This window comes from Pteronotus mesoamericanus, unplaced genomic scaffold (genome assembly GCF_021234165.1).
Source record: "Pteronotus mesoamericanus isolate MK-2021 breed Mesoamerican mustached bat unplaced genomic scaffold, CSHL_Meso_final contig_263, whole genome shotgun sequence".
Taxonomy (NCBI): Eukaryota; Metazoa; Chordata; class Mammalia; order Chiroptera; family Mormoopidae; genus Pteronotus; species Pteronotus mesoamericanus.
The window spans coordinates 6,562,234-6,575,510 of NW_026555112.1; the positions used below are offsets into that span (position 1 = coordinate 6,562,234).

At 44.3% G+C, this 13,277-nt stretch overlaps 1 protein-coding gene across 1 annotated transcript in view; it reads left to right on the top strand.

Moving 5' to 3' along the window:
- Positions 1-13,277, top strand: part of NT5DC3 (5'-nucleotidase domain containing 3) — a 49,593-nt gene that overhangs the window by 7,976 nt on the left and 28,340 nt on the right. Inside the window, exon 2 of the mRNA XM_054574616.1 lies at positions 6,959-7,143. Coding sequence (XP_054430591.1) covers positions 6,959-7,143 — 185 coding nt within the window. The remainder of the gene's footprint in view (positions 1-6,958; positions 7,144-13,277) is intronic.

Below are 13,277 nucleotides of genomic sequence, written 5' to 3' on the forward strand. Positions count from 1 at the left end.
TGTGGGAACATAGAAAAATACTACAAAGAAATGTGACCTTGAACTGTTAATCTTGTCTCTTCTTAATTTTCCTTCTCTGTGAAGTGGGGATATTAAGCAGGGCCTCCCATTAAGTGAGGCCCAAGTATGTTGCTTCCTATGGCGCCTGACAGATAGCCCTTGCACAGGGTAATTAGCCACTGGACGACTGGTCTGTGCGCTGAGCCCTGGGAAGATTCGCGGAAGGCTGGGTGGTGCTTTATGGGGTAAACGGAGGCTTCCCTATTTGTTGTGCTCTAGGAAAAAAGTTGTCTCTTTCTCCCTTTTTCCCCTTCCCTTTCTTTTCTTCTTCAGATCTGTATATCCTTTTTTTCCCCCTGGGAGACCAATTTGAAGTCTAGGGCACATAGCAAAGAGAAAATCCCTAATTTAATTAATTAATCTTAATAATATTTAATTAATGAAAAATGTCACCTTAATGTCTCTGGGATTTTGGTTTGCCTTAGTAGAACTTGAACTTCAAGGATTTTCCTATGCATTTCAGCTTTTCTATTTGATCATATTCTTGTAAGCATGTTTTCTTCCCAAGTTCAAATATTTGACATGTATGTTTGGGCCTTCAAATGAAGCCTGTTTTCTCCCAGGTTTTGCTTTATCAATATCACTGTAGCCAGGTCTCTGTATATAAATCTTTATTCACATCTTTGAGTATTTCCGTAACATGGGTTCCTAGAAGGAGAATTACTCGATCAAAGTGTATGAATATTTTTGAGAGACTCCTGGTAGTTATTTCCAACCTGCTTTCCAGAAAGCGCAAACTAATTTATTCTCTTAAACAGCAAGGAGTGAGGCTGCCCAGGCCCAGCACCAACTTTATGTTCTATCATTAAAAACAAAACAAGAATAGAAAAACCCACAAAACAACACATACCAATAACACTATTAGCGACCAAAACACCGCTGTGGTCTGATCGGAGGAAAATGGCATGGTACTTGTATCTCTTAGCCAAGCAACACATGCTTATTAAAAAAAAAGAAAGTAAACAAAATAAGGACACTAATACCACTTATAATTCTGCCTTAGGGGAGAGCAACTGCTGTTTTAGTTTGCTTTTTTAATGATCAGAATGGTTGGACAGTTATATGTATTAGTCGTTTAATTTCCTGCCTTGTGAGATATATATATCCTTTATCTTTATACTCTTGGAGTCTTGTTCTTGTTAACAGATTGGTATGGATTTTTTAATATTAAGGATATTAGTCCTTTGCTGTTTGTCTTTTAATTTCTTTGTCGAATAGACCCCTTCATCCCAAATTGTTTTTAACATTTTTGGACACAGATGTTTAAAATTATATGTTGTAAATCTGTCAATATTTTTCTCTGGTGATTTATTGTATTGCTTTTACGTTTGGAAAGTTATATTCTAGTTAGAGATGAACTGAATAGTAAACTATATATTATTTAACCTTTTAAATATTTTAAAAATTTAACTCTTTGATTCACATGGTATTTGCTTTGCAATATAGTGTGAAGGAAAATCTTATTTGACATTCTTTCCTTATAGCTAAGTATTCATTTTGTTAGACAAAGAGACAGAATATTCCAAGTGAGTTTAATTCAAGTCAGAGCTCAACTGCAGTATATTCTGGAGAGCACTGAATAAGAAATTACCCATCTTGTTGAAAAAGGGCACATGAAGAAGAATTTAAGATTGGAAAGATGGATTAAATTGTAAATGGGGAATGCCTTTGATACCAGGTTAAAAACCTAAAATTTGTAGGCAGTAAGAATTTTGAGTGGCAGAATATCCTTGAAATGAACTTTTGCTTGGGACTCCTTCAGTTGAAAGTAATAGAAAACTCAACTCAAACTGAATTTAAACACACACAAAAAAAAATAAAAAGAAGAAATAGTACGGGCTTGTGTAATTGAAAAATCCAGAGGTAGTACTAGCTTAAAGCATGACTTGATCCAAGTTCAGATGATGTCATTGGATTGCTTCTTTCTCTTGACCTTGCTCTCTTCCTGTTGGCCTCTTTTTCAGGTTCCTAGTAGTGGCTTCTCACATCTCTAGATTCATATCCTCTTAGGTCCAAGTTTGGAAGAACAGTTCCTGTTCCTTGCAATTCCTCTACAAATCCAGAAACTTTCCTGAATGGACTCCTGGGTTCACTTTGGCTGCAGGGAAAGTGTGATGATGATTGGCTTGAGGGGTCCTGTGCCTGCCCCAAACGGATCTGTGTTGGTGAGGGAATTGAGGGGCTCTGTTCGGCCAGGCCTGGTCACATGCTCTCCTGAAGTCAGGAACCTCACCGAAAGACAAGTCTGAATGTTGGGGAGGGAAGTTCCCTGAAGAAATTCTGTATATTAGAGGAGTAGGAGGTATATCAGTCTGGTTAGACTAGGTTTTGCTGTGGTGACAAGCAATACCAACATCTCAGTGGCTTACTGCAGACAGCTGTCACCAAAGTTTATTTCTCACTCATGCAAAGTCTATCCCGGGACACTTGCCCTCCAGGTGGTGGCTTAGCCTTCCCATCTTTTTTTGTCTTGTGTCTCCGTAGCACGTGTTTCTGTGATCGGCCCAGTAGGAGAAGGGAGTGTGCTGTGGCCTGGAAGTGACACTTGTCACTTCTGCCCACAGTCTTTCAGCCAGAGCTGGCCAGAGCCCGCGTGAGGAGTGGAGGGAAGATTGCGGCCCTCCCCGTGTGCCTGGATGAGTGATGAACATTAGTGTCAGAGGACGCAGCCACGCTGGGTGAGCACAGGCAAGCAGTGCCCACAGCCATTGCTTATCAAGGGCGGCCTGGAAGACCTCGCCTTGTCAGGTCCACCCCTTCAGCCCCTCCTGTCTCATGCCGGGATAATGCGGCGAGCAAGTAATGTATCCCCAGTGCTGTATCCCCAGGGGCTGAGGAACAGTTGCGTGATGCTGCCTTTCTGAGGAGAGTAGGAATATTTCTTGACACAACTCAGGCCATGGGTATGTACTTGGCACTGTCCCCACACACTGCTCCATTGGGCATGAGGCCTTTATTAAGGGACAGTCATTTAGCATTTCTGAACATTGAAAGGCACGAAGTACTTGGCAAAAATTGTATTTCCCAGACTTGGATCTTTACACAGTTTAAAATGTTTCCTTGACTCGGTGGGAAATGCCTGGACTTCTGTACCTAAGTTACGACTTTATTCACATTCTCTGTCAGTAGTAAAGATGAAATTTAGGCAAGGAAGGAATTCTTTTGTAGTGGTCTTAAAAAAATCAAAACAGAGAATGGTACAGTGGCTATGGAACAGTATGGTGGTTCCTAAGAAAATGAAAAATAAAATTACTATATGATCCAGCAATTCCACCTCTGGGTATCTACTATAAAGAAGTGAAGGCAGCGGCTCAAAGAGACGCCTGCACATCCATGTGTATAGCAGCATTATTCACAGTAGCCAAGAGGTAGGAGTAACCCGGTGTCCCTCGGTGGAGGAGTAGACAAACAAAATGTGGTATATCCATACAATGGAGTATTATTCTGCCTTCAAAAGGGAAGAAATCCTGACACATGCTAAGCTGCAGATTAGCCTTGAAAAACATTATGCTAAATAAAATAAGCCAGAAACAAAAAAGATAGCATAATGTTTCCTCTTTTACGAGGTACCCAAAACAGTCAAGTTCATAGAAAGTAGAATAGTGGTTACCAGGGGCTGGGGATGGGGGAAGTGGGAGTTATGGTTTAACAGGTATGGAGTTTCAGTTTTGCAAGATGAAAAGAATTCGGGAGAGAGAGATGTGCTGATGGTCGCACAAAAATATGAATGAACTTAATATCTGAACCATATATTTAAAAATGGTTAAGATGATAAATTTTATGTTAGGCATATTTTTACCACAAGAAAAATGAGTAAACAAATCCACCCCAAAGCTTACATGTTTTGCTATAGGTAGTTTATCGCATTTCCCAGGGCTCCGTGGGATTAGCAGATGAAAGACCAGAAGCTACCAAGTATGCCAGTGGGTGTCCCCTCTTCAACATGGTCCCCCGAAAGGCACTCAGTTTCCAGCTCACAGTGGCTGCATTGGGACTGGGCTCTGGCCAGACACAGAGCTGTCTCTCTACATTTTTGCACAATTTGTTTGCTGTCACCATACATTAGGTGCAAAAGGAATTCACTTTCTAAATTCATCCGCACTCTTTTTCCGCTTAGGGAAAGCGCATAACTGACTAGTCAAGGGCCGTTCCGTTTATATTTTAGAGCCTACAGTTTAGTCTACTCACCCTCTGTGCGAGTGATTGCCATTCTTTTCTTTTGCCTTGTAAGTATTTGTTTTATTCTTAGCACTTTTTTGAAGTGGTTGCAGGGCATGGTGAGATCCCTTTTAAGCTTCTGATGTTCTTCTGTTTATTTTGAGTGATGACAAACATCCAAGTGTTCTGGTGATGATGTTCATGTGATTAATACACCTCAGGCTTTCCGTTCAGTGGGGACAAATTCCTGGGCAGCTTTCGGAGATGTGCTGGCTATTAACGATTTTCCATCATGGTAGCGTTTCTTTGAGAGCTTCACATACTCTTCTCAGGTAGTAGAAAGGGAGGGAGAGTTCAGTGCCAATGCCCTTTCTAAATATAAACTTCTTATTTAAACAGGCTGTCAGAACTCCTCTTGGAAAGTTTATTTGTGGAAGAGCTTTCAGGTACTCTGTAAGTGATCCTGCTTCACGTACTTCATCGTATGGTCGCATTCAGAAAATAGCATCATCTGTGATGGCCCACTGATTATGTGAGGCCAGAAGGTCTCGGTGTTAGATGCCAATGAGCTCGGGACTACCGGCTTTTCTCTTCCTCAGGACTAGTTCTTGTCAACTGTTTGCCTTCACGTTTCTTAAAATGTTGATGTGTCCTGTACTCAGTTTGGTTTTAGTGGCCAAAAAAATAAAAGCCAAGGTTATTGTCTAATTAGTTTCTTTGTCAAAATCAATGAAGAATGGAATTAGTGAATCTTGACTATTTGGGTTTTCAGTAGAGTTGGCCATATCTAGACTGTCAATGGGAAATTCATTCACTCTATTCATTCATTCATTTACTCGCCTTCAGTAGCCTGGAAATTCTGTGTGGGAATGTAAAGGCTTGGTTTGAAGGCTGGGTAATATGGCAACTTAACTGGAGACTATAATAGGATTCAGGGGTCATCTCCCTGAAATTTTCTGCAAAATCTCTATTTTTCTGGGGAGAGGATCCTATAGCATCTGTTAGTTTTTTTCCTTTTTTTAAAAATTATTTTTTTATTACCACCTGAGGACATTTTTTAATTGCTTTTAGAATGAGAGGAGGGGAGAGAGAAGAACATCGACGCAAGAGAGAAGCAGCGATTGGTTGCTTCCTGTACACACACACAGACCAGGGATTGTACACACCGGGATCAGGATCGAATTCACAGCCCAGGTCTGTGCCCTGACTGGGAACTCAACCCACAACCTTTTGGTTATGGGACGATGCTCCAACCAACTGAGCCACACCAGTCAGGGCATGTTAGATTTTCAAAGGGTTCCAAGCTGTGAAGCTGTAGGGGGCCTTCTGAAGTGTTCAGAATTGCGCCTGGGACTGGCCCCTGATCGGAGCTGTCACCCTGTTAGATTAGTACCTTTTGAGTGTTTCAGGTGGCCATTAGAACACAGGTGGATAACGTGGGCCATTCCTAGTCAGAAAGAAGTGAGCCGAAGGGAAAGGGGAAGCACTGTAGACTCTAAAGCACCGAAATTGTGAAGGAGTGAGTCTGTTTTATTTTTAGAAAAAGCACCATTTTCCAATGCTTGTTCATTCCCATAATCCTGGGGAAGGGAGCCAAAAGCATAGATTCTGGAGCTAGCCTTCCCAGGTTCAAAGCTCAGCTCTGCCATTTAGTTGGTGTATGTCCTTCAGCAGATTACATAACTTCTGTGTGACTCTGGTGTCCTCATATGTAAGTGGGATAAGAGTATTTGCCTCGTGTGGATTACATGAAGTGATACAAGTGCTTACGACAGCGTGCAGTACATGGTAAGTGCTTAATCAGTATTAGCTATTGTAAGGGACCCAGCAGGTTGTCCTTAGTAACAAAAAGTAGTAGAATACATACAATTCCATTTAGTAGGAAGATGTGGACAGTTCAGTGTTTGTCCACATGTTGTGTTTTTGTACCTATCTCCAGAAAGATACCTGCCTTCAGCATTTGTCTGCTTATGAGCTGTTTCAAGTAAATTCTGGTGCACAAACCTCATAAAAAGTGAAAGAATGCTGCTACGTACCCTTTTAGCAAAATAGGATGGTTTTTGTTCCTGTCACAAAGTGCTACATCATGAGGTTCTTCCTCTTCACTGACTCCCTGTGAAACTATACATAGTGTGAGGTCAGCTGTGTCAACTTAAAACAATTTTGGCGACAAACACATGAAATATTAATAGTATATTTTTTTGTGGGTGATGATGTGATATTTAAATTTAATTATCTGTTTATTTTCTCAAATCTGTAACTGACTTGTGTAATTTTATAAACAAATCTTTTTATGATGTTGAAGCTAATAATCTTTTTCAATAACAGTTTCATCAAGATATTATTTACATACCCTGCAATTCATCTACTTAACGTCTCCCATTCAGGTTTTCTAGGATATTCACAACAGCTCTTCAACTGTCACCGTAATCCATTTTAGAACATTTTTATCACCCCAAAAAGACATTCTGTACCGATTACCATCGCTCTGCTTCTCCCCACCCCACCGTCCTAGGCAACCACTACTCTCTTCTCTGTCTGTATGGGTTTGCCTGTTCTAGACATTTCGTATGAATGGGATCTTACACATGCAGTCCTTTGAGACTGGCTTCTGTCACTCAGCGTACTCTGTTCATGGTAAAACAGGTTACTCTTGCACTTTGGTTCGCTCATTTTCTTGGAAATCCTACTAACCCTTATTTATCACACGGTGTAATGTATTTTCTTCCTTTACCTCTAGAATTGGTTCCTTCAATTATGAACAACTTGCTGAATCCGGATGCCATTTTCTCAAACAATGAGATGAGCCTCTCGGACATCGAGATCTATGGCTTTGACTATGACTACACCTTGGTGTTTTATTCAAAGCACCTCCACACGCTGATATTCAACGCTGCTCGTGACCTTCTGATCAATGAACACCGGGTAAGAGTTCAGGGACATTTCACTCATCCCTTCTCATCCCTTAGACATTTGAAGAACAGCTGTGAGCTGACCTGGCCTCATGCCTGGCATATAGGTGTCATTTAGATAATTGTGACTGAATGAGGAGATTCTGTTCCAGTCCAAATGACCCTACATGGAAGACAGTAATTTTTCCTAATTAACCATTTTATGGAAGTATGACTTTTGACATGTAAAAAGCTGTACATATTTAATGTATACACGTCTGTGCATGTGCGGATAAGTATACACCTGTGAAACCATCACCTCCATCAAGGCCATAAACTCTCCACCCCCTCCCAAAGTTTCCTCCTGTCCCCTTTATTATTATTGTTGTTATTTGAGTATGTGTATGTGGTAGGAACTCTTCACATGAGATGTACCCTTCTAGCAATTTGTCAGTACCTAGTACAATGTTTGCTCTAGGTGCTATGTTGTATAGTATTTTCAGAACTTACTTATTGTGCATAACTGAAACTTTGCACCCAGAAGATAGTTGCTCTTTAAAAAAAAACCTTTAGGTGTCTGTTAGTGGGGATTCACCTGCAGGCGTTTGCACTCTCACTTCTTGCAGAGCAGCGACATAGCTGCTCCCAAAGTCTGAGGAAGAGGCAGCATGTTGAGTTCTGGTTAGAAGGAATTCTTCAAATGATGGGCGTTGTGTCTCTAATAACCAGTGTTGTGGCTGGACCAGCCCCTGCGGCCCTTACGACAATTGCAAGACACCCGTCAGCAGCAACCATCAGGAAACTTCAGAAAGATACAGGCTTATTATTTAAAAGACTTAGAAATTACACCACACACCTGGGCCACACAGAAGGGTGGAGGGCAGAGAGAGAGCACGCAGCGTGCGTGGCCTCGTCCAGACTCGCACCCTGGGGGAGGCCCCGCAGCACCCCGAGAAGTGCTGCTGGAGCCTCCTTCTCGGCCCGAGTGTAGTACTCCGGGAGGCACTTCTGATTGGAGAGAGTCTTCCATGGGTTGAACAGTTTCTGCCTTCACAGCGCTTTCCCCACGCATCTCATCTCGTCCTTCACCCCTACACACAGTCCTTAAACCTGTACTAGGAGTTCCTTCTCTGCCAAGCCCTGCGACAGAAGCAGGGAGGATGGAGGTGGGAAGGACCCAGGTTGTGCCCTTGGAGACCCAGCAGTCCAGTCAGGGAGTCAGTCCTACAGGCAGATGAGTTACGAAGCCACCTGGTGGAGCCTCTGCAGACACCTGACCGGAGAGGAGGGGTGTGTGGCAGATGCTTGGGACAACTTTCTCTGCCTGAGGGAATTGGGAGAACATCAAAGAAGGTGATATTTCAGTGAAGTCTGGAAGGAGTTGGTCAGCAAAGGTGGGCTGGGAGTGGGTGTGAGTTTAGGTCTAGAAACCTAAAACTTGGCCGTTTAAGTAACAGGTTGGGTGTTGCACAGACCAGCCGCTGTGCCCTCTGAGACTTCTCTTATGCCGATCGTTCTTACTTCTTTTAACCCTTCTCATTTGGCCTCTTTTTATCACCTTTAAAAAAATTTTTTATTTCTTGATTTCAGAGAGAGAGAGACAGAGAGAGAGAGACAGACACACACACACACACACACACACACATTGATTTGTTGTTCCACTTATTTACACATTCATTGGTTGCTTCTTGTATGTGCCTTGACCAGGGATGGGACCTGCAACCTTGGTGTATCGGGATGTTGCTCTACCCAACGGAGCTACCCAGCCAGGGCTCTTTTTAGCATCTTCTCACCCTCCTTTGTGTGTGCTCTGGTTTATTCCTTTCAGGTCTAAGGGCTTAAACTGGAGATGTTACTGCAGGTGGGGTCTGACTAGTGTGGGATAGAGGGAGACCATCACCTCCCTGGTTCTGGAGACCATACCTTTATTAGTGCTGCCAAAGTTCTCATTGGTTTTGGGATCATCATCATTTGATGCAGTATATTCCCTTCATCTTTTGGTTATCAGTGGATTTAATAAGCAACTGATTTTGTCCTCATCCACAATGCAGAAAAGGTATTTGCCAAAAGTAACTTGACCCCTGCCACTAAACCATCAGCTGTCTTTCTTAGTTATGGCCACCATACCAGATGGCAGCCCATCTGGCCACAACATCTCTTCCTTTGTTCAAGAGACTCTCTTCTGTCTAACCCATGGTCCTTTCCCTCGACTGTGAGGATGGAAGCACAGTAAGAGCTAGGGGGTCCTGCCCATGTTCTCGCGCTTGTCACCCTACACGACCTCTCCAGTGCCCCACCGGGAGATCCGGCTAAAGGGCTGTAGCATGGGTGCTGGCGTTCTAGTCCCAGGTCATGTGCTGCGACTCTGATATCCCTTACAGAACTAAAGTCCTTACTAATAGCTTCGTCTGTTGCTTGTCTGCTAGGTACCAAAAGCACAGGTTCTAGAACCTGGCTGCCGGGGTTCAAATCCTGGCTTTGTCATTCCCAGTCTGCATGACAACCCTGCAAATAAATCTTGTCTCTGTTTTACTGTTGAGGGAACTGAGGCTTGTGGAGTTAAGCCAGTAGTTCAAGGTCACAAGGTCACAAGGTCCGCAGGAGGCAGAACCAGGATTGGAGCCTAAGTCTGCTCACTCCCACGTTCAGGCGCTCTCTCCTTTATTCCACGGCGCCCTTGGGGGATTCGTGACACCTGTCGTTTCTCCCCTGTGGGTTTATGTTCCTACAAAAATCAAATGCTCATGAAGATTAAAAATGTGAAATTTGGGGGAAAAGAGGTTACAATCATGATGATGAGAAAAGCTTCTAGATTTAAGATCGTTGAAATTTCATTCCCATTATGTATGTTTGTTGCTTGGATGAGAGAAATGTGTTATAACACTAATTTTATCATGCATATTAATAGAGTCAGTTGTGCTTATGTGCATTTTTCTCTTGCTTTGGATCTGAAAATAATAATTCTAAGATGCTGTTGAAAGCATTGGCTTTGGCACTGCTTTTCCTGCCAAAGACTACATGTACTGGTAGAGCTGGAAAGACATCTGCTTTTGAGATGCACAGTAATAGAACAATAAGTGGGCAATTTAGCATCTTCCCAAGGAGCAAATGTAAAACTTCCAGCTTCTTCTTAATTACCCCCCCTCCACCCTTCCCCCCCTTTCTTCCTCCCTCTTTCCCTTCCTTCCCTCCTAGAATAAGTTTTTACAAAAATAGAAATGAAAAATACCAGATAACTTCTGTATCTGTACCTTCATCTCAGATGTCCACCGAGGCATAGAAAGGGAGTGTTAGAAGGGTTCTTGATTTCACGGCCTGAACTCGCACGCTTCTCAGTGGCCCAACCGTTGACTGACGCCGATGCTCACCGGGTGTTCAGTCTAAAGCCTAACAGGAGCTGTGACCCCTGACATTCTCCTCTGTCCCACATCCAATCTGTCAGCGAAAGCCTCAGGTCCTCTCTCTCTCTTTTTTAAATCTTTTAATTTTAGAGGAGTTTAGGTTTACAGAAAAGTTGCAAAGGTAATACAGAGAGCTCCTGTCTATATATCCTATACCTGGTTTCCCCTAATGTTAACCTGTGAACGTGTTTTTTCTTTTTCTTTTGAAGTAGTTACAGAGCCACAGAAAGTTGCATAGGTAGTGCAGAGTGGTCCTCTATCCTTTCTACTTCATTTTCCCCATTGGTTACATCTTAAAAAAAGAAAGTATAATAGTTAAAAAAAAAAAATCAGGAAATTTGCACTGGTATACTGGGTCTGTGTAGTTCTGTGTAAGCCTGTGACATTTTATCACATGTGTGGATCCATGTAATTGTGTAATCAGGGAACAGAATTAATGAATTCCTTTCAATGTAAGGTTACTTTTCCCAGCTGAGTTTCTGAGGTGACAGAGCTGGTCAGCGGCAGGGCACACACTCAGCCCACGTTGCCATGGCACGTGCATCACAACCAAAGACCCCGTATGCATAAATTGTTACTAACTGAAGTCTGGGCTCGAGTCAGGCGTCCTTAGTTTTCACCTCATGTCCTTCGTGTGCCCCTCTTGGCTTTGACGGTCTCTCAGACCTTCCTGGTTTCTGGGAGCCCCGGCACTTTGGAAGGGTGCTAGGTAGGGATGTCTTTCTCTTGGGATTTGTCTGATGTTTTTCTTATCGTTAGACCGGGGTTCTGGGTTTGGGGAAGGAAGACCGCAGAGGAGGAGCGCCGTTGTGGGCGCCTCTTGTCCGGGGCGCATGCCACCAGCATGGCTCAGCTGCGGTGTCGGCCTTGCCTGGCAGGGGTGTTCGTGCTGTCTCTCACCGTCCGGCTTCCTTTTCCCCTCTCCCACGCCGTTCTCTCCAGGAGGATTCTCGCCGTGCACCTGCGAGCTCTGTTCTCACGCATGCAGAGGAAACTCACTCAACTCGTACCCCGACTGCACCCACCTCTCACCTGCCCCACTGCTGCCAGCCACCCTCACCTGCGCCCGGTGGTGCAGTGGCCTCCTGACTCGCCTCCTGGCTTCTCTGTCCGTGCTCCTTAGTCTGCTCTCCGTTTGGCAGCAAGAGTGAACCTTTAAATACTAATCACGGCACTCCGGGGCCAAAAACCCGCCCTGCCCCCCACTGAGCTTTCCTGCCACATTTTAATGGCAGAGGGAAGGCCTCCAGAGCTCCCAGTCCCCCAGTTTCCTCGCCAGCCTCTCCTCCCACCTTCCCTCTCTCTGCTCCAGCCACACCGGTCTGCTTGCTGCGCCTGCCTTTGCACGTGCCATTTCTTCTGCTTTGGAACGTCCGTCCTGGCTGCCTGAGCCCTGGCTTCTCTCTCTTTTTTTCCCCCACATCTCTGAACGTTTAGACTGCATTTTCTTTATAGTATTTCTCACCATCAGGCATGATACCATATGTGTTTTTTTACTTGTTTATGGCCTGCCTTCCAAGGTAGGATGGAAACTTCTTGGGGTCAGAGACTGTCCGTCGTGTGCAGGGCTACATTCCCAGGCCCTGCCACAAAGTACGTGCTCAGTCAATACATGATGTCTTTGGTGAACTCCACAGATAAGCGAATGTATTGTGCTTGGTGTGTGACTGTCATTCTGATGCAGGTCATTTGCCCTCACTGCCTGTTTTGTAAGGATTTCAGAGAGCTTTGCCTTTATGCCCTGCTGCCCTGCCTCTGATTAGACTCGTAATTTAGGTTCCTTTAAATATCCTCTGAAAGATGGATGTACTTACAGGCATCTGGACCTCTGGAACTCACGGGCAGGGTTGTGGTGTCGAGGTCACGGGCTGCGGCCAGAGCTCTGTCATTTGCCAGCGAGGGGCACATGGCCAAGCTACAGATCTGTGAGAACGGCACACATGGGGACTCGGGCTTCTCCATGGTGTTTTAGTCTTAACTTTCCTCGGATCTGTCAGGGACATTTCTGTAGCATTTTCCAGGGGAACCTTGATCTTTCTTTGTCCACACACACCGGCCTGCCCAGATTGCACCCGGAGTGGGAACAAACCCAAATACTGAAGGACGCCAGCCTGGGCCTAAATAAGATTTGTTTTAAACAAAAGTCCTGAGTGAAAGTCTTTTATCTATTGCATTTCTTCCTGCTTTTAGGGATACCAGTAATCTTCATGACATGTGAGGGGAGTCATGCTTTTCAGGATGATGGAAAGTTTCTAAACTAGGAAGGATCCAGAAAATCTAGCCATAGGCCATTGGAGAGAAGTGTGGCCTCCTGGCTGATGGGAGCAGCTTTGGCTTCCTCGACCAGATGTTACTGTGATTGTTATTCTTAGAGATGCTGCGTGTGCGTGCATGTGTGTGCGTGTTGGAATGGGGCCCGTCGTGGGGACCTTTGGGACTTGGCCCCTTGCAGGGGAATCACAGTTTAGGGGCAGAGGTGGAATATAGGCATCACTCAGTTCCGGCATTTCATTTTCCACACAAAGGGAGGTGGGAAAGGTTAAGTGACCCTCTGAAGTCCTCCAGGAGAGCAGCAGAGGCCAGTGAAGTGGGCCTGGGAGCCCAGGCCTCCCAATTCCCTGTCCAGCGCAGCAGCTGGGTTTCCTTAGCACTTGCTACATGCTTGGGGAGACGGTCCTGATCCCCAACAGGCATCGTTTGGCTTACTCCTCTCTGCTTTCATGTAGGGCAGGACTCTTGTTATTTCTACCTTGGAAATGAGAAAAAA